The sequence below is a fragment of the Aspergillus brasiliensis genome (assembly GCF_001889945.1).
Source record: "Aspergillus brasiliensis CBS 101740 unplaced genomic scaffold ASPBRscaffold_7, whole genome shotgun sequence".
Lineage (NCBI taxonomy): Eukaryota > Fungi > Ascomycota > Eurotiomycetes > Eurotiales > Aspergillaceae > Aspergillus > Aspergillus brasiliensis.
Genome location: NW_027137448.1, coordinates 63,499 through 87,754, shown reverse-complemented (window position 1 = coordinate 87,754; position 24,256 = coordinate 63,499). Strand labels below are relative to the sequence as shown.

The 24,256-nt window shown below is 50.5% G+C and overlaps 10 protein-coding genes across 10 annotated transcripts; 2 read left to right on the top strand and 8 right to left on the bottom strand.

Moving 5' to 3' along the window:
- Positions 1-3,719: 3,719 nt before the first annotated feature.
- On the top strand, positions 3,720-5,236 carry ASPBRDRAFT_126911 (velvet factor family protein; the record flags this gene model as incomplete). Its single annotated transcript, XM_067617913.1, has 2 exons — positions 3,720-4,165; positions 4,330-5,236. 2 exons carry the CDS (start codon positions 3,720-3,722, stop codon positions 5,234-5,236), a joined length of 1,353 nt encoding a protein of 450 aa, XP_067478083.1.
- Positions 5,237-6,581: 1,345 nt separating this feature from the next.
- On the bottom strand, positions 6,582-7,280 carry ASPBRDRAFT_127975 (mitochondrial 54S ribosomal protein bL12m; the record flags this gene model as incomplete). The annotated part of the gene is made up of 2 exons (XM_067618015.1): positions 6,582-6,905; positions 7,047-7,280. 2 exons carry the CDS (start codon positions 7,278-7,280, stop codon positions 6,582-6,584), a joined length of 558 nt encoding a protein of 185 aa, XP_067478082.1.
- Positions 7,281-7,553: 273 nt separating this feature from the next.
- On the bottom strand, positions 7,554-9,833 carry ASPBRDRAFT_43685 (chaperonin-containing T-complex subunit CCT8). Its single transcript, XM_067625043.1, has 3 exons — positions 9,658-9,833; positions 9,143-9,513; positions 7,554-9,034 (listed from the first exon to the last, which is right to left on the bottom strand). The coding sequence occupies exons 1-3, from the start codon at positions 9,714-9,716 to the stop codon at positions 7,755-7,757; spliced, it is 1,710 nt and encodes a 569-aa protein (XP_067478081.1). The 5' UTR covers positions 9,717-9,833; the 3' UTR covers positions 7,554-7,754.
- A 1,455-nt stretch (positions 9,834-11,288) lies between these two features.
- Positions 11,289-11,866, bottom strand: ASPBRDRAFT_196393 (DUF4334 domain-containing protein; the record flags this gene model as incomplete). Its single annotated transcript, XM_067620986.1, has 3 exons — positions 11,289-11,450; positions 11,521-11,794; positions 11,859-11,866. The coding sequence occupies 3 exons, from the start codon at positions 11,864-11,866 to the stop codon at positions 11,289-11,291; spliced, it is 444 nt and encodes a 147-aa protein (XP_067478080.1).
- Positions 11,867-12,842: 976 nt separating this feature from the next.
- On the bottom strand, positions 12,843-14,153 carry ASPBRDRAFT_178561 (NADH:flavin oxidoreductase/NADH oxidase; the record flags this gene model as incomplete). The annotated part of the gene is made up of 2 exons (XM_067619882.1): positions 12,843-13,928; positions 13,980-14,153. 2 exons carry the CDS (start codon positions 14,151-14,153, stop codon positions 12,843-12,845), a joined length of 1,260 nt encoding a protein of 419 aa, XP_067478079.1.
- Positions 14,154-14,757: 604 nt separating this feature from the next.
- On the top strand, positions 14,758-16,065 carry ASPBRDRAFT_126986 (SDR family oxidoreductase; the record flags this gene model as incomplete). Its single annotated transcript, XM_067617927.1, has 2 exons — positions 14,758-14,788; positions 14,840-16,065. 2 exons carry the CDS (start codon positions 14,758-14,760, stop codon positions 16,063-16,065), a joined length of 1,257 nt encoding a protein of 418 aa, XP_067478078.1.
- Positions 16,066-16,754: 689 nt separating this feature from the next.
- On the bottom strand, positions 16,755-18,415 carry ASPBRDRAFT_675484 (uncharacterized protein). Its single transcript, XM_067628919.1, has 2 exons — positions 17,866-18,415; positions 16,755-17,804 (listed from the first exon to the last, which is right to left on the bottom strand). The coding sequence occupies exons 1-2, from the start codon at positions 18,273-18,275 to the stop codon at positions 17,087-17,089; spliced, it is 1,128 nt and encodes a 375-aa protein (XP_067478077.1). The 5' UTR covers positions 18,276-18,415; the 3' UTR covers positions 16,755-17,086.
- A 598-nt stretch (positions 18,416-19,013) lies between these two features.
- ASPBRDRAFT_675479 (uncharacterized protein) lies at positions 19,014-20,165 on the bottom strand (the record flags this gene model as incomplete). The annotated part of the gene is made up of 2 exons (XM_067628918.1): positions 19,014-19,698; positions 19,762-20,165. 2 exons carry the CDS (start codon positions 20,163-20,165, stop codon positions 19,014-19,016), a joined length of 1,089 nt encoding a protein of 362 aa, XP_067478076.1.
- Positions 20,166-21,088: 923 nt separating this feature from the next.
- On the bottom strand, positions 21,089-22,238 carry ASPBRDRAFT_55503 (isopenicillin N synthase family dioxygenase; the record flags this gene model as incomplete). The annotated part of the gene is made up of 3 exons (XM_067627397.1): positions 21,089-21,527; positions 21,599-21,816; positions 21,927-22,238. 3 exons carry the CDS (start codon positions 22,236-22,238, stop codon positions 21,089-21,091), a joined length of 969 nt encoding a protein of 322 aa, XP_067478075.1.
- Positions 22,239-22,722: 484 nt separating this feature from the next.
- Positions 22,723-24,094, bottom strand: ASPBRDRAFT_178553 (zinc-binding alcohol dehydrogenase family protein). Its single transcript, XM_067619881.1, has 2 exons — positions 23,373-24,094; positions 22,723-23,297 (listed from the first exon to the last, which is right to left on the bottom strand). Exons 1-2 carry the CDS (start codon positions 23,945-23,947, stop codon positions 22,769-22,771), a joined length of 1,104 nt encoding a protein of 367 aa, XP_067478074.1. The 5' UTR covers positions 23,948-24,094; the 3' UTR covers positions 22,723-22,768.
- Positions 24,095-24,256: the final 162 nt, after the last annotated feature.

Genomic DNA, 24,256 nt, shown 5'->3' with positions numbered 1-24,256 from the left:
AGCTGGCTGGAGGAGAATATTGCGGTTGGGTTGCGGGAGCTGCTGCTATACGGCGGCGGAAGGCGAACATTGGGCCAAGTCACTTGATTCCCCCTTCCTTTTCGTAATGCGGCAATCGACAGGTCGACGAGATCGCAGCGACTCCTCCGCTCTCTTGCAAACTGGAGATTTCCGATGCCCACGAACTATTCCTCTGGCCCAATCGGAGTTACGCCTTCTTTTCCCGTAAGTCACTTATTCCCAGCCTTCCCTTGAGGTGAACCGCATATTGGCAGACTGCTGATTGAATGATACCTTTGATTCCTGACAAATCTTTCGTTCGGTTGCCTCTAGCGATAGTTTACTCAAGGAGTATCTCCGTGACGCGCTTCCTACACGGGCTTTCCGTCCTAGTTGCCTTCTATAGGCAAATGGAGTGTGGCTGGCAACGCGCAGCGTTAATTGGCATCCGACCTCAGCCTCGGTCCCATGTCTCTCGATTTGTTCCACCTAAGAGAAATATTCCCAACGGCGATGAAAATGGAAGGTGGAGGATATTTCTCCCGGTGGAAACTCCTGGGAATAAGCAAGAAGCTCACGATCATGCACTAATTGTGGGCGGTCCTGATGCACGAACAGGATCATCGCCGTAGCACCCAATCTACACACTAGCCACTGCACTGCGATTGCAGCTTCCGGGATTCCAAAAGGCCAGAACCATGACTGCCTGGGTAGGAACACTGAAGGGTGGACACTGGAAACCCTTAGTGTGCATAAGGCACTCCCGGATTCCGGGAAATAGAACGCTGCATAGGCGTGTCGGTACTCGGTAACAGTTCCATCTGTCTGACGCTGGTTGTTGACTCATCAGCATCCAGCCAATTCTGGCCATTGATCAAGTCATCCAACAATCAAGGATGTGACACATCATTCATGGTAGCCGGCAAGGCAACCACACCTACAGTAGCCCGTCCACCCAATAGGGTATAGTGAACAGTTGTTACAGGGCTAATGCACGAAAAGTACTTCTGTCGCCGACTAGGTCTTGATTCCCCGCAGCACCAGAGGGGGCTACGATAACACAAATCAGCTGAGATGAAACAGCCAGTGTGATATGTGGCGGTGACCACCGATCGATCTCCCATTGCAAGGATAGGCATCATACCTTGTACCTTAGCCACAATGTGCAAGTGAGTGTGTACCAGGACCTCACTACAGGAACTACGAAGTATATCCAACGGTTTTCTCGGACTTCACTGAGATGAGAATTGGAACTGGCTTTTGCGATCCCCACCAGAAGTAAGCCAGCTCACATCCCTTCTGCGTTCCCTGCTCTGTAGATTTCAAATTGCAATCTTATCTGACCAATTAGTCCGCTTGTTTTATCATTGTGGTTCTGTGATAGCACTGGACCAGTAATGATCAACAATTTCGATGGTTATTGCGGAGAAAAGCTCACTATAAAATAGTCTTAGATTCGAAACGGCCCGTGCCAAAGGTCCCGGTATCCACGACAAGCAATGACAAATCGGCAATAATCGCGAGCCTGGGAGAACGGAGGCTGGACGCGCCCACCATCACCCTCCATATTCATCCATGTTCGTTCTGTTGAGGGTGCTCCTGGCTTGGGCATGCAACAAGCTCAGTATGCAGGGCCATGGTTTCATGCTAGAGACATGGGCACAAAAGTAACCTGAACATTGTCGGATGGAGTTCGCAGTCCCGACACTAAGCAGCTGGACAGCCGAATTCGCCTAGCGTACGGAAAGATCCCCGACGGCCGTGCCCGGCCTTTGCGGTCAATGGCCCTTGTCCCATGCCCAATAATTGTCCCGGGGGGTTCATGGGCGATATCTATCACCGGACCCTTCCAGGAATAGTGCTCTGTATATGGTCGATAGTTGAAAAACAACGGTGAACGTCCCAGATCTGGGCTCCACTATACAGTCTTCTAGCCGTTTCTCTACGAATCTTGCAGCACCATCTTCCTTTTTCCTACTTCCTCTCCGAGCTGCAGGAGAGGTCAGTGCCGGGAAAGCCGAGGCTCGCAAATCATCAGTATAGACCATTTATTCCTTGCACCGATCAGCTGCTGGCGGCCCATCTAGCTGCATTGCGTGGACGGGATGCAGGCTATTTAACGATGATAGCGACCTCGGAGAGTGATCCCAGCAATCTGAACTGCACAGCTTACGGCGTACATGGAGTTATATTCTTGCCAATCAACTGGGTTGATGATATTTGATCTGCACTTTTACCCCCTGTTCTTTCCCGTTTGGTCGCCGCTCACTGCTTAGAAACCTGGCTCCAGGAGTCGAACATCTCACCCGATGGTTCCTGCTGGGCTTCCAGATCGCGCATTTAGAAAATTAATCCTTCGGCAGCAGATCGCCCTAGTTCCCCGGGAAGTGGGTAAAAATTGGGCGCCTTGGTAAACACAGTTCACGCCTTTGCCTAGGCACATAGCAAGCGAGTCGTTGCATATACGGGGATCCTATTCCGTTATTGGCTATCGCAAGGAAGATAGTCCCTCATTAAGATCCTACTTGACCACCTCGACGAATACGAGATGCCCACGGCATACCAGGGTCAGTCTTTTAAGGCTTTGACCAATGGTTTACCGCAGGGCCGTCATACCGCGTCGTCTGCAGAACCCAGAGGGACCCATAGTAAAAGTGGCTCGTCTACTGGAACCTTACTAGTATTTGTGATGGTCGCGCAAAGTTCCGGACAGTTTACAGACCAACACACTGGGCACTAACCAAACCTACGCTTCTTTTTTTGTTTAAGACGGAGAAAATTGGAAATTCGGAGAAACTCATGATGGACTAAAGATTTTCAAGATTCGGGGATATACACGGCCGGATCCTGTCAGGGACGCAGTGTTGCTGCATGTCTGAATTTTTCACAATGCCACACACATACGCAGTGGGCACGCACAGGCTCTCACAAAAGCATCGACCAGCCCGTTTCCCCAGATCCATTTCTTTTCTTGCACGGCCACAGGCAACTATGAAGTGCCAATAACACTTGCTATTCTACTGCTTGGCTTAGGGTTAGTACCACGATCCTGTCTGTTCTTCCTCCTTCTGGGGTGGTCATCAGACACGCTTACTTCACGTTTCTACAGGGCCACAACTCCAGTTGCTTGCCTTGCCGCTACTTGCGCCGGTGTGAGTCGTGCTACGATCTGGTTGGGCAGTGGTGGGCAGTCCCCTTTTCTTTTTCCTCCTTTCGTCTTGACTTGGTTTTCCCGTGCTTCGGGACCCTTCTCAGACAATTGCTTTGTGGTCTCTTGCCTCTGAAAATCGTCAAGGAGAGCTAACGTATGCATATCACCTCAGCCAGCTACATCGGTAGGTTGGAACAACCACCCACGTCGGGTGATGTTTTTTTGCACCTTTGGCCTTAAAGGAAGCATCTCAAAACCTCCCGCACACAGTTAACCCGTGGACTTTGGGGAAATCTTCGGCGCTGGGTATACCGTTACGTAGTACATGGCCAATTTGTCCCAGCGGGCTCCTGACCCCTGTCGATTGTTCATCCCATATCGGGCCTCATTCCATCCTCCTTTTAAATTGACGAAACCTTGCTTGACCAATTCGGTGTTCCTTATTGTGGATGCCTAGCCCGCGAATACAACGGGATATCAGCTTTTGGCACTTTTCAGCGAGGGCAGGTCCTAGAAGAAAGGAACAAGATCTCATACGGACTTCTGAACATCCCCACAAATTGCATAGATGTCTCGAACCCCGCTACCGCAATGGATGTATCCCGCATCCAGTGGTCAACAGTCGGATGCAAGATCCTACGCCGCTGGTGATGATCACCAGATGTTGACGATGGCAAATCGGTTTCCTGCTCTGGAAGATCCCCCACGCTTCCTTTATCCTGACAATCAGGGCTATGCTCCGGCTTATATACATCCCGCTTCAAACTCCAGAGCTTCTTATCACGGCAGAGCTTGGGACAGCTTCGCCGACCCCAAATTTAACCCCCCGCCATTACCGGCTGCCAATCATAGTGCCTTTCCCCAGTATGGGGCCCAAAGATCAAGTGCCATGAGAGGCGCGGAGTATGCCTCCGCCTCGACCTCTGTCTCTAGCCCTTACCAGGATTCTCCCAGTTACAGTCGCGGTTCTATTGGTTCTATCTCCGGGACGCGGACAAATGATGTGGAGTCTCAGTATAAACCCCCTTTCTTTCTTCATAAGAGCGGCCCTAGTCTTATCTGCCTGGAGTGATGATACCATGATCGTGGTCAAATGTGCATACTTCTGCTGTCTTGCCTCGAGCTGTGGTGTTTCGTAACTCCCTTGATGACAAATTGTGCTAATGCGATTCGTACAGGTATAGTAGCAGCTCAGCGACCTTTCCAAGTCCCGTTCACTCTGAAGAGAGCTCAGCAATGTATCCTGCGCTTGCGCCACCCATAAAACCCCAGGCACAACAACATCAGCGACACACCACGTCCAGCATGCCTTCGGGATTTGAGAGATTGCTTCACCACTCCCCAACTCCATCACCTCCGCCACGAAGAACCTCTACGACATCACGCTATCACCTCTTCATCCGACAACAGCCCATCGCCGCCCGGGCTTGCGGTGCTGGAGACCGAGACCGCCGCCCTGTAGACCCTCCTCCAATCCTGCAGTTGCTATTAACGGACTTCGACCCCAGCACACCAGATGATATCGATATTCTCCAGGATCCGCGCTTTACCGTTGGATGCTTTCTGGTTCCCGAAACGCGGGGTTCGATCTCGTCCGACTTTGATGGTGACAGTGCCCTTCGAGAGGACCGTCTCGGGACAGCTCCGGGCCAATCTACACCATTGCTTTCGGGGAAAGCATTTGTCTCACCTTTCTTTGTCGAAGAAGATCCAGATCCAGCAACTGCCCCCAATCATCCATCAACGTTTGATTATCACATACCGGAAAGAAGAATCCAGCTCGCTCCATCATCCTCCAACGGCGCCAGACAGCCCGCGGCATTCTTCATATTCTCCGATCTCTCCGTACGTACAGCTGGACTGTACCGCTTGCAATTCCGGCTTATGAACTGGGGCCTCGTTGAAGACACTGGACAATCGATGCCGGTCCTTGCCGAGGTATGGTCCGATCCGTTTCGCGTCTACCCTGCCAAAGACTTCCCCGGGATGCGAGACTCGTCACGTCTCACAGAGGGTCTCAAGGAACTAGGATTTGTCGAACTCAAGACCAGGGGCAAAGGGAAAGGCAAAGGTCGGCGGAGGTGACTTGTAGGCGAGATTGAATAGCTATGGAGGAATATATATGATACTGTTACTAGGTTATATTGATCAGATATGGGAGTTTGGATAGGGCATACGAGTAAAAGAGATGCTGGTGCTTACGCTGATGTTGATGTTGGATGATAGCATAGACAGGAAACTTTACATATCGCCAGTCGTTGCTGCGACGAGATAGGATAGTCTCTACATAGTACTAGTATATTAGGACGTTCAATTGACAGCCCGTCTCTCGCCTCTTAAGTGAATCCATAAGTAAATAAAGCTTCGAATTTTCCAAAAAGGAAATCATCAGAAATTTCCAATAGTAGGGAGTAATTAGCAGTAGTATAGAGCATGTCTGCCATGTGGTACTACTGCTAGTAGTCAAGATCGATGGTGAGCAAACATCATGATGATTACTTTAATAGTATTGTTGGTAAGGCACAGCCGTAACTTTATATAGAATCAATCACTATTAACTAGTAGTACTAGTAGTCTCATGTTATTCATACTTCGAGTACTACAAGTCACAGAGCAGCACAGGAAACATCATAGGAAAGAGTATAATAACAATATAGCTTGCATGTATTTATCACTGCTGATATTGAAATAGAAATGTCAGGATAAAAAGTAACAGGTGTGAGTTGGCTGGGCGGAGCCCAAAGTCGGGCGGCGCCGTGGCTCCGCAGGGACATTCTGGTGGTACGTTCCTGGGCCGTCATTTAGTTGATTCTTACTGCAATCAGTACTAATGACGATTGCACTAATTAGCTATTCATATGGCTAAGGAGGTATGCGTCGCTGATAGTTATAGCTACGAAACATCAGAAGTGGCGATTTCACAGTGTCTCCGAAGACCGACCGACCGTCCCAATGATGGATAAATCTACCAGTGTCCATGACGCCCTCGTGAGGATCCACACGTCGGACCTCAGGAACGAGGACCATAGTTAGCAAACAGATCCGAAAGCACTCCCAGCTTGTTTCAACATTGTCCATTCAATGCGATAATAATGTACACTCGCCGCCTTTTTCCCGCTTTCCGGTTTATATCAGAACAGTCTTAAGAGATATATGACGGAGAAAAGAAAAGAGATAGGATAAAAACACACACACACAATACATGATGGAATAAAGGAAAAAAGGGTGGTGCGAGACAAAACTCCAGCATGATGAGATGCAGTCCAATCACAACGTCCAGACCATCCAGGTAGCCTCTCCCTCTTCCCTCCCTCCCCCTCGCTCATCCGCTCAGAACGGAGGGGTGGAGAGATGAAAGCTTTAGGGTGACCCGGTAGCATTAAAAAAAAAGTCCCCCGAAAGCAGAGAGTAGTATATAAAATTCCCCAGTTTAGTCCATAGTGGCCTTGGCGCCGACGGCCTTGAGGGTCTCCACGATCTTCTCGGCCTCCTCCTTGGGCACAGACTCCTTGAGAACCTTGGGAACGGACTCGACGAACTTCTTGCTGTCGACCAGGGACAGGCCAAGGAGGGTCTTGATCTCCTTGATGACCTTGGCCTTGGAGGCGGCGTCGACGGACTCGAGCTTCAGGTTGAACAGCGTCTTCTCCTGCTGGGCGGGAGCAGCCTCCTCTTCCTCAGCAGCGGCGGGAGCGGCGGGAGCAGCGCCCACGGCGAAACCACCAACGGGGAGGTCGGGGATGTTCAGGCGGGTCTAGAATGATAGCACACATATCAGTGTCAAGCTCAGATGGATCAAATGAGCGCCAGTCCATCACAATGAATGGAATATAGCCAGCGAAACGGACACGGCGCGGAGTTTGCGACACAGATCGGGAAGAGCAAAACAACGCACCTTCAGGGTGGACACGAGGTCGGCGGTCTCCAACAGGGTCAATTGGCTGATCTGGTCGACAATCTGGGTGATCTTGGGGTTGGCAGGGGCAGCAGCAGCCTCCGCCTCAGTGGATTGCCATCTCCGACTGAGTGTGCGCTGGGACAGGTATGTCGTGGGAGCAAGGCGCAGGGAAGCGGTAGGGCGGACGATCTGTCTGCAGCAGCGAGCTGCGGCCTGGGCGGAAACGGACATGATGAATCGGGGAGGTGAGGGCGAACGGAACGGAAACAGGGAGAGACGTAGGACCGTGAAGGGAGGGTGACCACAAGAATTGAAGCTGCTCGAGATATCGAATTGCTCGAAGAAGGCCTTTGCGGGAAAAGAAAGTCGAGCGTCGGCCCGGAAAATCCAGTCACATCACGTGATGTGACTGACCGCCCGCCTATCAGTGCTGCTGCTTATACAAGTAGATTATCTACCTAGTTACAATTGTTGTTATGGAACATCTACATATAGTTACAATCATCTATTGCCAATTCATAATGGAAGCTGGTTTACCCTAATCGGTTCAAATATCCACATGAACAATATTACTACCACTACTCCCACACAAAGCATTATACACTCCCGAACAGGCCGGGTTAGTTGACGTTCATGATTATCGTGTCTCTATCACATTTTGAGTTTTAGACCACATTGAATATACCGCTCTCCGACGCCTCATATTTAGTCCTCATCCCAGTTGGGGTTGGGGCCCGGGGGCTTGGGTCCGCCCGCCTGTCGAGCAACGATGATCTGGTCGACGCTGAGGACTGTCCGGGCGGACTCACTCGCGAGTCTAATGGCCCAGCTCTTAGATGCCAGCAAGTCCAGGATACCTTCATCCACAGTGTCAAGAGTGCCAGTCGAGGAGGGTCCCACCTCCAGGTCGACACCAGTAGTCCAGTAAGGTTCCTCCTCGGAGCTGCCTTCTTCCTCCGACTCCTCTGACGATTCGCCGTTGGCGCTCGTGTGATGGTGGGCAGTGTAGAGACGAGAGAGAACCTCAGTAGCGTCCAAACCAGCGGACTCGGCCAGGGTACGAGGAATCACCTCGAAAGCTTCGGCGTACTTGCGGATAGCATGCTGGGGCAATCCGGGGGTGCGGTCGGCGAACGCAGAGATCTTCTCAACAAGCTGAATCTCGGTCGCACCGGCGCCAGGAACCAGGCGGGGATCCTTCGTGATGGCCTTGACCGCGTTGACACCGTCGTCAATGGCACGTTCGACGTCATCCAAGTGGTTCTGGGTGGCACCGCGCAGGACGATGGTAGACGTGCGAGTAACAGCGCTGGCATCTTCTTGACGGAAAACAGTGACACGGTCTCCACCAATCTCGGTGGTCTCGACAATGTCGATAGAGCCCATCTCATCGGGCATAGGAGCACCCAGACGAGCGAGAGGAGTAGCACCCACCACACGGCAGAGACGGCGCAGCTCGAACTTGGACAAGATCTTGATAACAAGGATGTTGAAACGGTTGAGGTAGTGCATGGCCAGATCACCGATCGTGGAACCGCAAACAAGGACACGCAGGCCGGAGTCGTAAAGCTCCTTGATGGCCGCCTCCAGACGCTCCTCCTCACCCTTCGAGAAATCCAACATCTCCTGCGCGTTCTTCAGAAGCACAGTACCCTTGGTCTCGGTCTGAGAGATATCAATGGGGCAGCTGAAGACACCGACCTTGGCCTTCTGTGCCTTCTTGATCACACCGTCGGGCTCCCGACCGAGGACCATACCCTTGACGACGCGAGACTGTTCCAAGCTACCACCCATGATCTTCACCACGCGGACGTTATCGACGTTAAAGTTGACGGGGTTCTTGGGCAGGACGGCGAGGACGGCTTCCGCAACCAAGGAGGCCAAGATGTCTTCGGTTCCAGACTGCTTGCTGGCAACAACGGTACGGAGGGCCTTGCTCAGTTCGGCCTGAGAGCGAAGGTCCTGCAGGCGATCAACCTCGAGGCCTAAAGTAGAATCCGTACGTTAGTAAGTGAGAAAGGAGAGCTCAGGATAGCCAATTGACCGGTAGCCCCTGAACATGGCATGCAACGCATAACCCGAGAACAACCCACCTTCCAGCACCTGAAGAGCAAAGTTCTGAGCCTTCTCGTAACCCTGCACGATATCACTTGTCTTCAAGCCCATCCGCAACAATTCCTCGGCCTTCTTCAGCAACTCTCCCGCCAGGATGATGACCAGGTTGGTGCCGTCACCCATCTCCGCATCCTGCTGCTGACTGGCCATCACGAGCAACTTGGCAGCCGGGTGCACAACATCCAACTCACGCAGAATCGTAGCGGCATCGGAAGTAAGGATCATCTTCTGCAGGTGGTTAATCACGATCTTGTTGCGACCGTACGGGCCCAGCGAGGTGAGGACGGTCTGGGCGATAGCCTGGCAGGCTTCGATGTTGCGGATAACCGCACCGTCTTCGGCATCATGACTACGGAAGGAATCATGTTAGTCAATAAATCGAGCCATCACGGCATTGCCAGGATTTGCCGGTGCCTGGATATGAAACTCCGGCCATGCTCGAGGCACCTGAGGGGCGGGACATTCCACCACGGGGGGAGGGGGCTTCGCTCACCTCTGATACCCAGGCTTGAAGAGACCAGCCTGGGAAGGGCCAGGCATAGACAACGACATGATGACAGAATCCTTCCACTGGAGTTCCGGGAAGAATTAAGAAAAGTAAAGATGGGGGACACTGCCACGACGCTGTCCTGAAGCTGTTCTGGGAATTTTCGACGGAGCTTCGAGACGGTCTGGCGGCGGTTGTTTGTTTGGTTTGCACCCGGAGGGGCTCTCTCTTCTTTTGTCTACAACAACAACTCTACTTACACATCTACCCCATATCACACTGCTACACTGTGACTGACTCCCTCATTCAGGTAATGAGCTGATTTACTAGACAACTCGGTCTCATACACAATTACACATCTCTCGTTCCCCTCGGAAACAGGCTTGTCGGCTGCTGGATCAGAATACATGCAATTGAGATCTTACAACCGGACCAAATGGGAAGGGAGCCAAGACAGGACAAGTGTGTCATTCTGAATCTCGTGAGCACAGTGAATAAATCACGAAGGGTGACATACTCTTGATTTGCGCCCCTTTCCAGAACTAGCACGGAACTACTCTCCATGTCTACTTCTCAAACCAGAACCAGTGGGACTCCGTCAGGCCTGCCTTACAAGTATCGCCTCTCTGTTCTATGGTAACTGCACTGCACTTCGGGCTTAAAGCTCCATTACAAAGGTCATGGAGGTCATACAGAAGAACACAATGCCGTATCAACTTCGTCTTTCATCTCGACCCTCTGCTCTATTAACGGAGCACCACGTGAATTGACATGAACTGATGCTCTCTCCAACAACTACCAAGACCTCCAATGAGTGCAATCATATAACCGAAATACCTGTAGCAGTGTGATTCACGTATGCCGTTGCCGCATTGAGAAACCCCCTTTCATACTTTTCATACTTTTGCTGCATCCCCAGTGGCAGAATGGACATAGCTGACCTGGACTCCGTGGTAACGACTATAATGTAAACAGAGATAAAGTCGGTTAGTTCCTCGTCCGCCGTTTCACGCTTGATTGTACTTGTGGGAATCCATATTCCTAATGTTCGAGTAGCTGTTACTTGCATCATGAATGGAGGGATTATTGTAGATTGCACCAAGAGAAAGGTGGTCACCAAGCAGCGCAGGGTATCTGCAACGTCAGTGCAAGCTGGGTCACGCTGCTAATTCGTCGGGGGCTCTGGGAGTTGTCCACATCATCGAGATTTCCAAACCCAACAGCACGTACAACTCCACTGTCCTCGTAGCCCATGGCCTCAGTATGTATGAAGAGGCCATATCAGATAGCGATCTCCTGGGCACGAGATTGAGCTTGGACCACTCAATTGACTAAGATCGTCACCTACATCAAGCAATATAGCGAGGCCGAACCCATTGCCCTAAACAAGAGAACATGTTGGCCGTGTCCTGACGATGACATGTTGAAGAGTGTTTCAACCTCACTTGTAAGTAGTTAATGTTTACCCAAAAGTGAGTATAATAATCCTGGAGCTTCCCAGTGACTGGGCCTAAAGAAGTCCTACTACTAGCCGCGTATAAAGTCTGTTCTGACATGACATTCAACTTTACAAATTACACCATGGTAAAGACTTCAAGGGTAATCAGGATATGCACCTTCAAGAAAGAAGGATCAACCTATCGTGTCAAGTAAAAGTAAAAGTCCCCTCCCTCAACCGCCTTCCCCTCCATAACCCCAGCCACCAAGTTGTCATCCACATAGCGAAAATGGTCAAAAATAGGTCTATCATCATATATCATCACCGTTGACAGCACACCCCGGTACACCATCTCCCTCACCTAACATCATACATCATTATCTTGAGTCTAATGTAATGGCACGCAATATGTTATGTTATAGTATGCATACCGTGGCAAACCCCCACTGACCCCAGCTAACTCTTTCACCCTCGCGCCGCACAATGACCGGGTCGACATCGTCCAAGGACCTGAAGTCCTTGCCGATCCAGTCAATCTGTCGAAGCACAGGACCAACCGGGTGATTTGTGTCGAAAAAGCCGCCGTTCCAACTGCCCAGGATTTGCTCGGGCTTTAGGGGAGGCAGTTGGTCGAAAAGGTTACTGATTAACTCGGGGTTGACTTTTGCTTTCGTTTGCACGAGGGTGCGGTATTGCTCTGCTGCGCTTGAATATAGTCAGTGTCTTTAAGTTGTTTCTCTTTTGGAGGCAAAAGAAGAGGTGGCCTTACGATGTCATGCTGGCACGTATCGTCTTGGTTTAAGTTGTTTGGGTGCAATGGAACTGCTGGAATTATTCATACATGAAGGGTACAATGAGCATATTTATAGACATCTCTCAAGATTCTTACAAATGGAACTAATAATGTGTGAATAGCAGAAACTAGAAGATAAACTATAGAGAAGTTTATCTAATCAGTTTCCCAGGTTGCCCCAGCTCGTAACTCCATGCTATTTCATCATACCAGGGATTTGTAGAAATCACTGCAGTAGGAACCATGGAAAGCCACGCGGATGTTCTTCAGCGGAGGAGTGCGCCCTAGGGCGGATGGCACCCACATTCCGTCCGGGTTCTTGGGTCTTGTCCCGGGCTTTGCTCATCGGAGACTTTTGCAATGGCAGTTCGGGCTAACTTTGAAATGTCTCCGATGTTTCCAATGTCTCCGAGGTTTCAATCTAGATGAAGATTTGATTACACAGAAAGCTCCATGTAACTAATCATAATTAGGGGAGGAGGCTCCGATGAGTCGCCACACTGGCACTACCTAGCAGATATAGAGTGTAGTAGTGGTGGAAATGGTGCTAAGAGTGCAGTGAAACTGTAAATCAGTGGGGATAGATCATGTCACGAAGTTAGAAAAGGATAGGGGCTGATTATACTCTTAAGTCAAGCAAGATATATACTATGATGACTGTAGATACAGGTAGTGAGGACGGTGAGACTGTAGAAGAAGAGTAGCGTAGTAGGCGAAGAGCCAGGTTACGTGCCTGTCGGCAGTAACTTCTCAGAATTTTCTAACTTCATTGTATATGACCTTTGGGTAAGTGTCCAGTGCTAATAGTATTTGTACTTATACAGTGTTGTATGCTGGGGCAGAACGAGTATAGAGATAGTCCAGGGACGTAGTAACATAGTGAAAATACAAGAAAATGCATTGAATGAAGTTTAAGTCTAGTCTATAGTCTAACCATCTAATACAGTATCTATCACATCATTAAAAAATGGAGGCCTTCATCGAGTTAGGCTGAATATATTCCGAAGCATTCCGGAAACTGGTAAACCCCCAACGAATCTGCGCAGCCATAGCGATCTCGACATCCAGGTCCTTCGCAAAGTGCCACGCGAGTCCCGTATCCCGCTGAAAGGCACGGCCAACCAGGATGACATCCAGGTTGCTCTCAGTAAGGACCTGCTCCGCCAGATGACCGTTGTTGATCATGCCGACAGCAGCAACAAGCAACTTGTTGCCCACGGCCTTCTTCACAGCCGCCGCAAAGGGAACCTGGAAGGCAGGACCCGATTTGATCTTCTGTGCAGAGGCAACACCACCGCTACTGATATCAATCAAATCAACCATACCCTGTGCCGCAAGTGCTTCAGCCAACTTCACCGTGTCCTCGCCCTTCCATCCTGGTTCGTCGGTGGGCACCCAGTCAGTAGCAGAAACGCGAAGGAACACGGGAACATGAGCGCCCACTGTTTCACGGGTGAGCTGGGCGATCTCCAGCACTAAACGAATGCGGTTCTCGAAGTTGCCGCCGTACTCGTCGGTGCGTTGGTTCGAGGCTGGGCTCAAGAAGGAAGACAGGAGATATCCATGGGCGGCGTGGATCTCAACGAAATCAGCACCAGCTGCCACGGCACGCTTCGTTGCCGCCACCCATGCCTCCTTCAACTGGACGATCTCCTCCTTGGTCATGGCTTGGGGAACAATGCCATCCTCCGAGAAGGGGATGGCGCTGGGTGCCTTGACATTGTTCACCCAGCCGCCCACCGCGTCGGTGGCGACACCACCACCCAGCCAAGGAGGGAGAGTAGAAGCTTTCCGTCCGGCGTGGGCTAGCTGAATACCAATCTTTTGCCCTTGGCTGTGCGCGAACTCGATGACCTTTCGGATGGGTTCGATCTGGGAGTCCTTCCAGAGACCGACGCAGCCGGGAGTGATGCGTCCCTCAGGGACAACGCCCGTTGCTTCGATGATCATCATGCCAGGGCCGCGCTGGGCGATTCCGCCATAATGGGCAGAGTGCCATGGAGTCATGTGGCCATCATCCGCGCTATATTGGCACATGGGAGCCAACTGACGTAGTCGTTAGTACTAAGAATTGATTCAATGTGGCAAGGTACTTACTCCCAGGCGATTCTGGAAAGTCTGGCCCCGAATGGTCAGAGGCTGGAAGAGCTTGGGAATCGGGCGTCCGCTTGTTTGCGGGTTGCGCGCCGTGCCAGCTGGAGGAGATTGCGCCGGAGTGTAGAAGGACACTCCTTCGGCGGGTTTGACGGGGATATCGGGCCACTGAGTCATGATGCTTTCTCGTCGAGAGGGATGATATACTATTGTTTAAAATATAAGCAAATGATTTTCTGTGCTTGTATGCTACATAATCTCCCTTTTATACTGTTAAATCCTCATACTCGAAATTTCCATACCCCTGGAGTTGTATACATGATTTCTAAGTGTGTCAATAATCAAAGATTATTAATATTGCGTGAAAAGTTAAAGCAGATCATGCACCAAATCCCGGATTCCCTTTCCACAGTAAATCAAACTCAATCGGCCGGGATTTCAGGCTGGCTCCGCTTGACATTGCCGCTGAGGAATTGTGGACCCCCAAGTATCTTTCTGTTGCTCTCACTGTCCATGGATGGATGCAGGTGCTCTGATACTGATGTCATGCGGTTCCGAGCGCTCAATCTCACAAGAGCAGCGTGTTTGGTAGACCAAAGCACACTGAGATAGAAGAACATACTCGATAAACTCTAAACCCCGTGTACAGTACGTCATTGCGGACCGGGCAGAAGACTTAAGTACCACATCTGCTCGTATGAAGAGCTATATAGTCTACAATAATGTCACAAAATTGCACCCCATTTAGCACAATTCCAGGCCTAACTAATCGACCCCCAACATGCCTTCCGCAATCGTCACTGGAGCTACCGGTAAGCCACGCCCCGTTGACTTAACTATAGGAAATGGCTAACATGATCCAGGCATCACCGGCAGCGCGATCGTCCACCATCTCTGCAAAGACTCCAGTTATGATAAGATCTATTCCCTCTCCAGAAGTAACCCCGGGTATGACAGCCCCAAGATCCAACACGCGACCCTGGACCTACAAAGCTCCGTCGAGGGCATGGCCAAGGAGCTACAGGGAATCGAAGCCGACTATGTATTCTTCTGTGCCTATCTCGCGCACGACGACCCCGCTGAAGCCACGCGCATCAACTCCGTCATGCTCAGCAATTTCATCCAAGCGCTCGAGAAAACCAGCGCCATCAAGCGTCTCCAACGCTTCATCCTAACCGCCGGGTTCAAGCACTACGGTGTCCACCTGGGCCACTGCAAGCAACCCTTGCGGGAAGATGACCTGTTATTGGAGAAGAATACGAGCGGTATCTCCTGGCCACCGATTTTCTACTACGAGCAGGAACGCATTCTTGCAGAAGCGGCAGCCCGAGGAAGCTGGGAATGGGTCGTCACCTTGCCAGAGGATGTGCTGGGATACGCGCGAGGCAACTTCATGAATGAAGCCACGGCGCTGGGGCTCTATTGCGCTGTTAGCAAAGTCCTGCCAGGCTCTCGACTACCCTATCCTGGGTGTAAGGCTAACTATTTCGCGTTCAATTGCTGGACTTCGGCAAACCTGCACGCCAAGTTCTGTCTCTGGGCTGCGACTGCGCCCAAGGCAGGGAATAATGTCTTCAATGTGATGAACGGTGATACGGAGAGTTTTCAGACCTTGTGGCCTCGGCTGGCGCAGAGGTTCGGGTGCAAGATCCCTAATCCTATGTTTCCGGGCGGCGGAGTGCCGGATTCGACTGGGTTCGGAGACTACGAGGCTACGACGGTGCGCATGCCGAACCCGCATCCGTTGGAGGAGTATGAGGATACTATCGGGGTCAAGGCTGAAGGATCTCCTACGCTGTTCTTGCAAGTCGATCCGGAGAAATGGGCAAGGAGAGCGGATGTGAATGAGGCATGGGGCAAGTTGAGGGATAAGTATCGTCTCGACCAGAAAGCATGGGAGAAGGCTACGTGGGACTTTTTGACTTTCGTTCTGGGACGGGATTGGAGTTGCGTAGGCACGATGAGCAAGGCGAGGAAGTTGGGATGGACGGGCTATGCCGATACGTGGGATGAGTTGGTGGAAACGTTTGAAGTACTGGAGAAGGAGGGTGTTCTTCCCCCGGTTGATAAACTGAAGCAGGATTTCTAAATCACTTCGAGAATAGCAGGATTTGAAATAAATGATGAGTGATGAGCTCTATTTCTACCAATTCAAGGCTGTATATAGTAACGAAACGCACTACGGCCGAAATGGGTGATTCAACCGGTATCCATAAGCCATACGCACAATTATATTGGTGGTGGACTTGAGACGTCCTTTCCAGTCTATCCATAGAAAAAGAGCTCCTGTGAACACCTGGATCGATTTCTGCTATCCCGAGTCCTCTTAAACAGTGCAGTTCGCATACCCAGGGTGACATCTGCCTAGGGCCATATGAGCATGTTGATTCTACATCTCCTTAAGTTGCTTCGTTAGGCAGCCTTTGTAAAGTGAGAGCCGGGATCAACCACTATGAAGACACATTACCCACATTCGGAGTTTATTAATTGGGTTATTTTCAAATGCATTGGAATCCGCGTCAATAAGAGGGGAAAGACGTGTTGAAGGCTGCCTTTCTATCTACCTATAATAACGGAATTATGGCTGCTAGATTTGTATTATAACATTTCTGAAGGGCTTCCTAAAAGGTAGTATAGTTCATAACTAGCAGTCTGATAGGAAATAGATTATTATTATTATTATTATTATTATTATTATTATTATTATTATTATTATTCATATTTTCCGTTTCTACTTTATTTACAGCCTACAGGAATACAGTTTAAATAAGACGCAATGTGATTAGTGAACCATTAAGACTGACTATGGAATAGCTCGATGAGAGATTGATTATTATTATTATTCTTAGTTGTAGTTCTTGTTGTTATGATCGTAGCGATCACCATTATTGCCGTAGTTGTTGAACGTATGGGCGACGGTTACTATAGGTATTGTTATTACTGTTGTTTGGCCATCCTATTATCGGTTGGGGGCTTGGGTAAAACGTGGTACCGGTGCCCACAGTTGTCTCTCCCACTCTGGAAAATATGGCAGACGTAGCAAGCTCATAAGGCCATACGACTCTACCCGGCCCAATGCCTCACCTAATTGGCTTTCTTAGTGACACTGGCTAGTTTTCACCTCGAGGTTGGGCGGAACGGTGAGGTAGCTCTCTCTTGGTATTCGAGATTTCGTTGCTCGACGTGACATGCGCAACGAACTCGTAGCCTGGGTGGTCGGGCAGCATGGTCCACACTTCGATGGGGACTGTTATGAGCAGCACTGTATTAGAGTGGCTGCGAAACGTTCCTTCCACTTTGATATCCACGCTGAGGACATCACCGTGAATATTCCCCAGAAGCCAGGCCTCCCAGGCTCTGACGCTCCGCTCATCAACGTTGTCTTTGACCTCAACGGACAGTAGAACGCGTTCGGAGTAGCGAGGGTGGAGGAGGCTTGGGCGGAAACCACGAGTACTCAGAGGCTTCAACGTGATGCTTGGATGATCGTGTCTGGGTATGTGAACAGGACATGCTCCCACTTGATTCTGGGATGCGTTTCGACGAAAAAGACGAGCGAAAAGTGAAGCCACCGTGATGGGTGCCCCTTTAATATCCCGCAAGGTATCGAGCAGGGCCCGCGTCAAGCCAAAGTCGAGACTTGCAGAGCTGCTCTGCGCCCAGCCGCAAGCCGCGATGGCTTCTGGGCCATCCCAAAGCGCAACAGACGCCGCTGAACAACAGTCAAAGATATAGAGGCAGTCGCCCTCCAGGTCCTCACAGGGGTATAGCAAGGTCTTTATATTAACGCGGGGCCCAACAATGATCCCATTAGCGTTAGACTGGCCTCTATACAATCACTGTTAGATTTGATCTTGATGTGTTTTCTTGGTGCGAATACTAAACTTACGCAATCGTCCACGCCAGGTCGGCTGGGCCCATACCGGCGGCATGGCCTGAGTAGATGTAGATTCTTAGTGTATCCTTGCTGGAATGGTCACGCGACCAGCTGGTGAGTTTGCAGCTCAACTTGCAGGGCGACGCTTGAAGAGGAATGACATATGACTCGCAATGAAATGCATATACTCGAGTCAAGAAATCCAGCAATTCTGTCTCCAAGTTTGCGACACCCATCGTGTCGTTCGCCCAGTGGAACGCAAGTACTTCAACGGCTTCATAATTGCTTTCGGCAGAAAGTGCATTTTTGACGCTCATTTGAAGGTTAGCCGCCAGAGTGTTCAAGCTGTGTAAACTTTGTTCCCGACGCTGTGGCCTGGTGGCCAGGTACGGCCGTAGGGCACTGGAATGGCTCATGGTCATGTTCTCTTTCTCAATAGAGATAGGAAAATACGAGAGAAGATGTAGTATTCAAAGTGACAGGTTGGAAATTCAAGGAGGAATCAGGTACCTTAATCGTTGTTATGAGAGGTGGTAAAGAAGATATGCAAGGCGAAACACCACAGATCTATACTAAATCGGCGGATGCGCGAGATGGAAGAGACAAGAGCAGGGGACCATGAGGATTGATGTTAAATATGCAAAAGGTGATAGTGAAGTAACACCCATTCACGTGGACAGAATCTGAATTTTTAAGTATCGTAGTACGTCACTATTCACTAGCGATGAAGAGATCCGGTACGAGATTGAATAAATTCAATCACCATATCGACACAATCTAGAAGTTGGAGATGGAACTTAGTTGCTTAGCGGCGAGATATACGTTTTAGACTTTCGCTCACTAATACTAATATATCAAATGGCAAACGGCTGCATTAGGTAAGTACTGGCAAGAATGGTAGTTTTACTGTGTGGTCATGTTGTTTGGATTGCTTCAAAGGAGCGCGTTGTACCACTGAATTGGCTAAGCAGATCATATCGATGCGGCAACACCATAATAGTAACTCTGTAAGTGGCCCCAAGATGGCTTAGTGAAGTAAATCATCTTATATCTTGATAGAAAAGGAGATAATATCTTCAAGCAGCAAGTTTGCTCAGATTATGTGAATGTAAGTCCATAAGAGAAATGGTTGTAGAATGCCCTTTCCAACTGTTACAAACTCAGCCGATATCCGCCCTTTGTCTATAAGGCAGTGCTCTGATTGCGGAAGATTCATTATTTGAGGTCACATGGGACAGGAACTTGTATGCCGGATCATCCGGAAGCATAGTCCATACTTCAAGAGGGGCTGTTATGAGCAGAGTGGCAAAGATGCCGTTGCTTTGGAATGCTCGTTCAACCTTGATATCCACGTTGAGCACATCATTGGGAATACTCCGAAGCAGCTGCTCTTCCCAGGCCTTGACATTCCGTTCGTTGACATTGTCCTCTACTTCAACAGAGAAAAGGACACGCTCGGAGGAAAGAGAGCATGGGCGCAAATCAGTTCTGTTCAACGGTTTCAGTGTAATGCTCGGGCGATTCCATTTTGGAGCATGCATCAGGTATGTTTGCACTTGGCTTTGGGACGCAATTCGAAAAAGACGTGCATAAAGCGTAGCAGCAGTAATAGGGGCTCCATCATTGGCTTTTAGTGTGTCAAGGAGTAAGCACGTTAAACCGAACTCTGAATCTGGTTTAGCTTTCTGCTCCAAAGCACAAGCAGCTATTACCTCTGGCCCAACTTCGTTTGAGACAGGTCTTCTTTCCCAGAAGTCGACTAAACATAGCGAATCCCCCCCGTTGTATGCGGATAGAAAGACATGCCTTGGGTTGTATGGCGACAGCGTGGAGATCTCACGGAACCTATAAGATAACTGTTAGCTAGCCTGAACCGTAGCATAATATTGCCGTGGGAATAACACTCACTCAATATCAAAATCCGGGTGGCTTGGGCCCTTAGAAGAACTAATGCCTGTGTAAACAAAAATTCGTAACGTATTTTTTTTTGCACGAGGACAAGACCAGTCGTCCATCTTCATCCGGACATCTCTATGTCCCAGCATGGTTCCAGTGGGTATGACATATGCTTCGCAGTTATACCCATAAACTCGACTGAAGAGGTTCAGTAGCTCGGTTTGTAAGCCTGCAACACCGTCTCCATCTTCTTCCCGGCGCAACGCAAAGACCTCAACATTCTCATAATTACCATTGGTAGCACTCGAATGGTCCACTGCTGTCTGTAGGCTCGTGGCTATGTTCTGCAGACTGTGCCGGCTGGGTTTGGTCATGAACAATTGTACAAGCCTGGTGTCGCACCAGTTGCACGACATCGTAAGCTAGATGATAGGGGGGTAATGGTCTGTCAAAGCTCAGATAAGTAGACCATATGATTTGTCGCGGCTTCCTAGAGCAGAATCCAGTCACTTAATATATCTGAGCTGCCGCTCAGGTATCCGGTAAGTTCCTTCCTTCTCTTTGTCCTGCAGGTTAATATCTCGAGTTCTTCCTATGAGCCTCCTCAGCTTCCTCGTACTAGTATATCGGTAGCTTCCAATTTCTGGAAGACTGTCGGCTGATTCCGTTCTGGAATGTGGAGAGGTCTGAGTTGGATAGAGACAACCAGCACTTATATATGAACAATCAAGGACACGGTGAAGTGGCATATGCCTACGACAAGGGCATTCAATTCCTTTCCAGGGTGATAGCATGTCACTATTCATCAATGATTAGACAATCCAACAGGCAACCTTGGCGTCACTATATCGGAAATTGACAGGCAGTTTAGCATTCACGGAGTTATAAGTATACCCACAATCATGTGAATCGTGGGTACTCCGAATGAGATGTTGAAGCTCTCTGCTAAGGGAACTGAAGATATATCGCTGACCACTCGAAGCACACAAGACAAGTATGTTTCGACATGAAAAAAAAAATATTCTTAAGCGCTAGTTAGTGCTGCAACGCTGCAACTCCCACTTAATTACTCGATTAAGGTGACGAGTACGTGAGCGATCCGGTGTACTCTGGGACACTCACGAATTGCTCATGGAGCATTAACCCTCGAGGTTTTTCTTCTACGCTGACCAGCTCATTTCCAAATCACACAGTTGTTACTCTACAACGGTCATGACACGTATACTTCAGACCAGAAACCAGAGCAACAATCACAGCTTATTTCACATTGAGCCCTCACTCACATTTCACCTCCTATATACCTCTCACAGCTATCCCAAACCTTCCACCCAATATACCCCTAAACAGCAACAGCGGCCCCCTTCTCCTCAGCCAACGGCAGCGAATAATCCCGATAGAACTTCTTCCGGATGAAATCCTGGACCGTCTCCCCGCTCGTATCGTTTGGATTCAGCGGGTTCGTCGCCTCCAGATCTCCATGCCAGAAGGCAGGCACTGCGAAACGCTCCCCGCCCGCCTTGTTGATCACCCGGTGGAGGTTGCTCTTGTACTCTCCGTCCGTCCAGCGCTGCACCATGTCGCCCAAGTTGATGACGAACCGGTCCTCAACGGCGGGAACGGGGATCCACTGCTCCGTAGCGGCGTGGTATACCTCAAGTCCGTGCTTTCCGGGGTCTTGGAGGAGAATGGTGAGGCCTCCGTAGTCGGTATGGGCACCGGAACCGAAGACGCGGGGGTCAGTGAAGGTATGTTCGGGGTAGCGGAGGAGTTTGAGGAACCTGACATGATTAAGTGAGAAGGAATCGGGGTTAGCTTGATGGAACGTGGGCTGAAATGTACTTGGACTCACATTGCTGCGTTGCCTGTGAAGGAATCAAGAACACTGGGAGGATGCCCCATGCCTACGACGAGGACCTCCATGACCTTGTGCCCGAGCTTGAGCAGGGCTTCGAAGTACTCTTCGACGGGTCCGCGGAACTGACTCGTGGGGACCTGCTCCGGCCAGACGTTGGGTCCTTTTAGAAATCCGACCTGGTCCTGGGGGAGATCTCTTCCGACGAAGAATGCCTACAGTAGGATGTATCAGTCAGTTCATTCATCGTGCAATTCCCGCTACGCAGCACGAGGTAAGAAACGCCCAATAGGCCCCCAAAGCAATAGAGAAAGGAACAGCAGACCTCCTTCTGATCCGGCAAAACAGCATGATGCGGCGTCTGCTCCCCGTAACCCTCATACCCGCGGCGCCAGGTGTTCTTATACAGCGAGAGCTCCGCCTTCTGGTCCGTTGGCAAGTCGAAGAATGTCTTGCAGGCGGCCAGCATGTTTCGCTGAATGTCCAGCGAGACCCCGTGGCCCTCGATCTGGAAGAAGCCGTGTTCCAGACAAGCGGCGCGGACCTGCGCGACCACCTCCTCTTTGCTGGTTGGGGAGGTGGGCTCGTAGTATCCGCGCAGATCGATGGTGGGGATTTCAATCTTGGTGACTGTCATTTTGTTCATTGATTGGAGTGCCGTGTAAATTTCGGAACTAATGGTATGAGAGTAGTCAATGATATATAGTGGGTCACACCTGAATGCCTCTTCGATAAAGCATGGCTTTCATGGACTGACTATGGTAGCCTCTTATCGTAAGGGTGAAGTCAGATGTACAGGGCCATTTCATGACCCTCGGTGTAATTCGGGCTTTTCAGTGCACAGAAAGGCTAACGGGTCTAGCAACAGCTGATTAACTTCAAGTAAAGGGCCGAATATCACAGCTGAGACTAAGATAATGGCATATCTATATATCACCGAACGAAAGAGAAAATCACCGACTGGGGGATCACCAATTCCGTACCTCTACGATCCAGTTCCCATGCGAGAACTCATGGTAGACAGGCTACGTCCAACAAGAACATGATCCCCTAGTCAATATCGGATTCCTAATGTGCCATGACTATAGCAAAACAGATGCGTCAAATAGATTGAACGAAGACTTCCACAGTAGACGATATAACTGTACTAGAATAGAATACCACCAACTACACCACATAAACCAACTTCTGACCCGAAACCGTCTGCCTCCTCACCAGATCCACCCCCTCCAACACCCCCTTCCACCCTCCCTCCATAACCCTAGTCGGATGCACATCCACCTTCCCCTCATCCAACAACCTCTGCACCTCCTCCGTCAACCGCGCCCCAAACTTTCGATCCTCCGGGCTCGCCTCCCTTCCATACTCCCCATCCAACGCAACTTTACGCCCGAAGATCGTCAGCGCCAGTAACCACGACGGAGTGACGGTGTATGGACGCTGGGAGGTAATTGCTTCGCGGAAGGGCTCGAGAGTGACGTAGCGTCCACCTGCGCGACCAAGCGCACCGTAGCAGAGCTGCGTGGTCTCCGCGAGGGCGAGGCAGTCGAGGGCGTAGGCGAGGGTGTTCTTCGTGTAGGTGCGGATGGCGGTGGCGCAGTCCGGGTCGTGGTAGTCGAAGACGGCTTCGGCGCCGAAGCGGCGGGCGAGGTCGAAGTGGGCAGGGGAGCAGGTGGCTATGGGGCGGAAGCCGGCTCTATTCATAATGACTTCTTAGTATTATACTTCCTTTGTAACAGTATAGGATTGGAGGAGGGTTATGGAAACGTACAGTTTCAGCAGCTGCAGTGCTCGGGTTCCCGTGGCAGTACTCCCACCCGCAACGAGGACAAAGTCTGCCTTGCTAGATGGGGTATTACCCTCCGGGTTGGGCTCACGGGGAAAGGACAGTGGGATCTGGAGATGTTGGAAGAGACCCAGTCCTGCGGTGAACAGCCCCAATCCCAGCGAGGCGCCCTCCTCGAAACTCATCGTGTCTGGGAGCTTGAGGATCAAGTCGGCGGAGGCGGCGACGTATTCGGAGAATGCGCCCACGTCAGGCAGGACGGGGTTCATGCCATGCACGAAGCCTGCGACTCGGTCGCCGATCTTCAGATGCGATGGGGTGTTGCTCCCCAGGGCGACGATGGTGCCTGCGAAGTCATACCCGTGGGTAGCCCCCGGGACAGGACTGTAGTCGAGCATCTTTGCATCGACTGGGTTGATGGCCACGGCGGCGGTCTTGACGAGGGCGACATCGGGGTGGAGAGCAGGAACTGGGGCGTCGTGATGGATGCGCAGTTGGCCGGCGCCTTCAGCGACGATGGCGGTTTGTTGGGATGGGATCACTGGGGTGGCAGAGGGCATGTTGGCGACGTGATTCTGGATGTGGATGGGATTGTGGATGGCGGGCCATTCCTCATGTCTCGAGCGCCCTTTGAAAGGACCATGGCACTTATGGTGGGTATGTGTTGATTGCAAGAATTGGGGAAGGATGAGAAGCAATAAAACCACCGAAAGCCGTGGTTATCGTGTCTGGGGGATATATTCGGGCATTTATTAGAGGCATATGCAGGTGCTCCGGAGATAAGGGGTTAGGGCTGTCGGTTTCCGGCTCATGCAGACCCTTGTCAATATTTCCTTCTTCTCATCTCGGCCTTCGGCCTTTTCGAAACG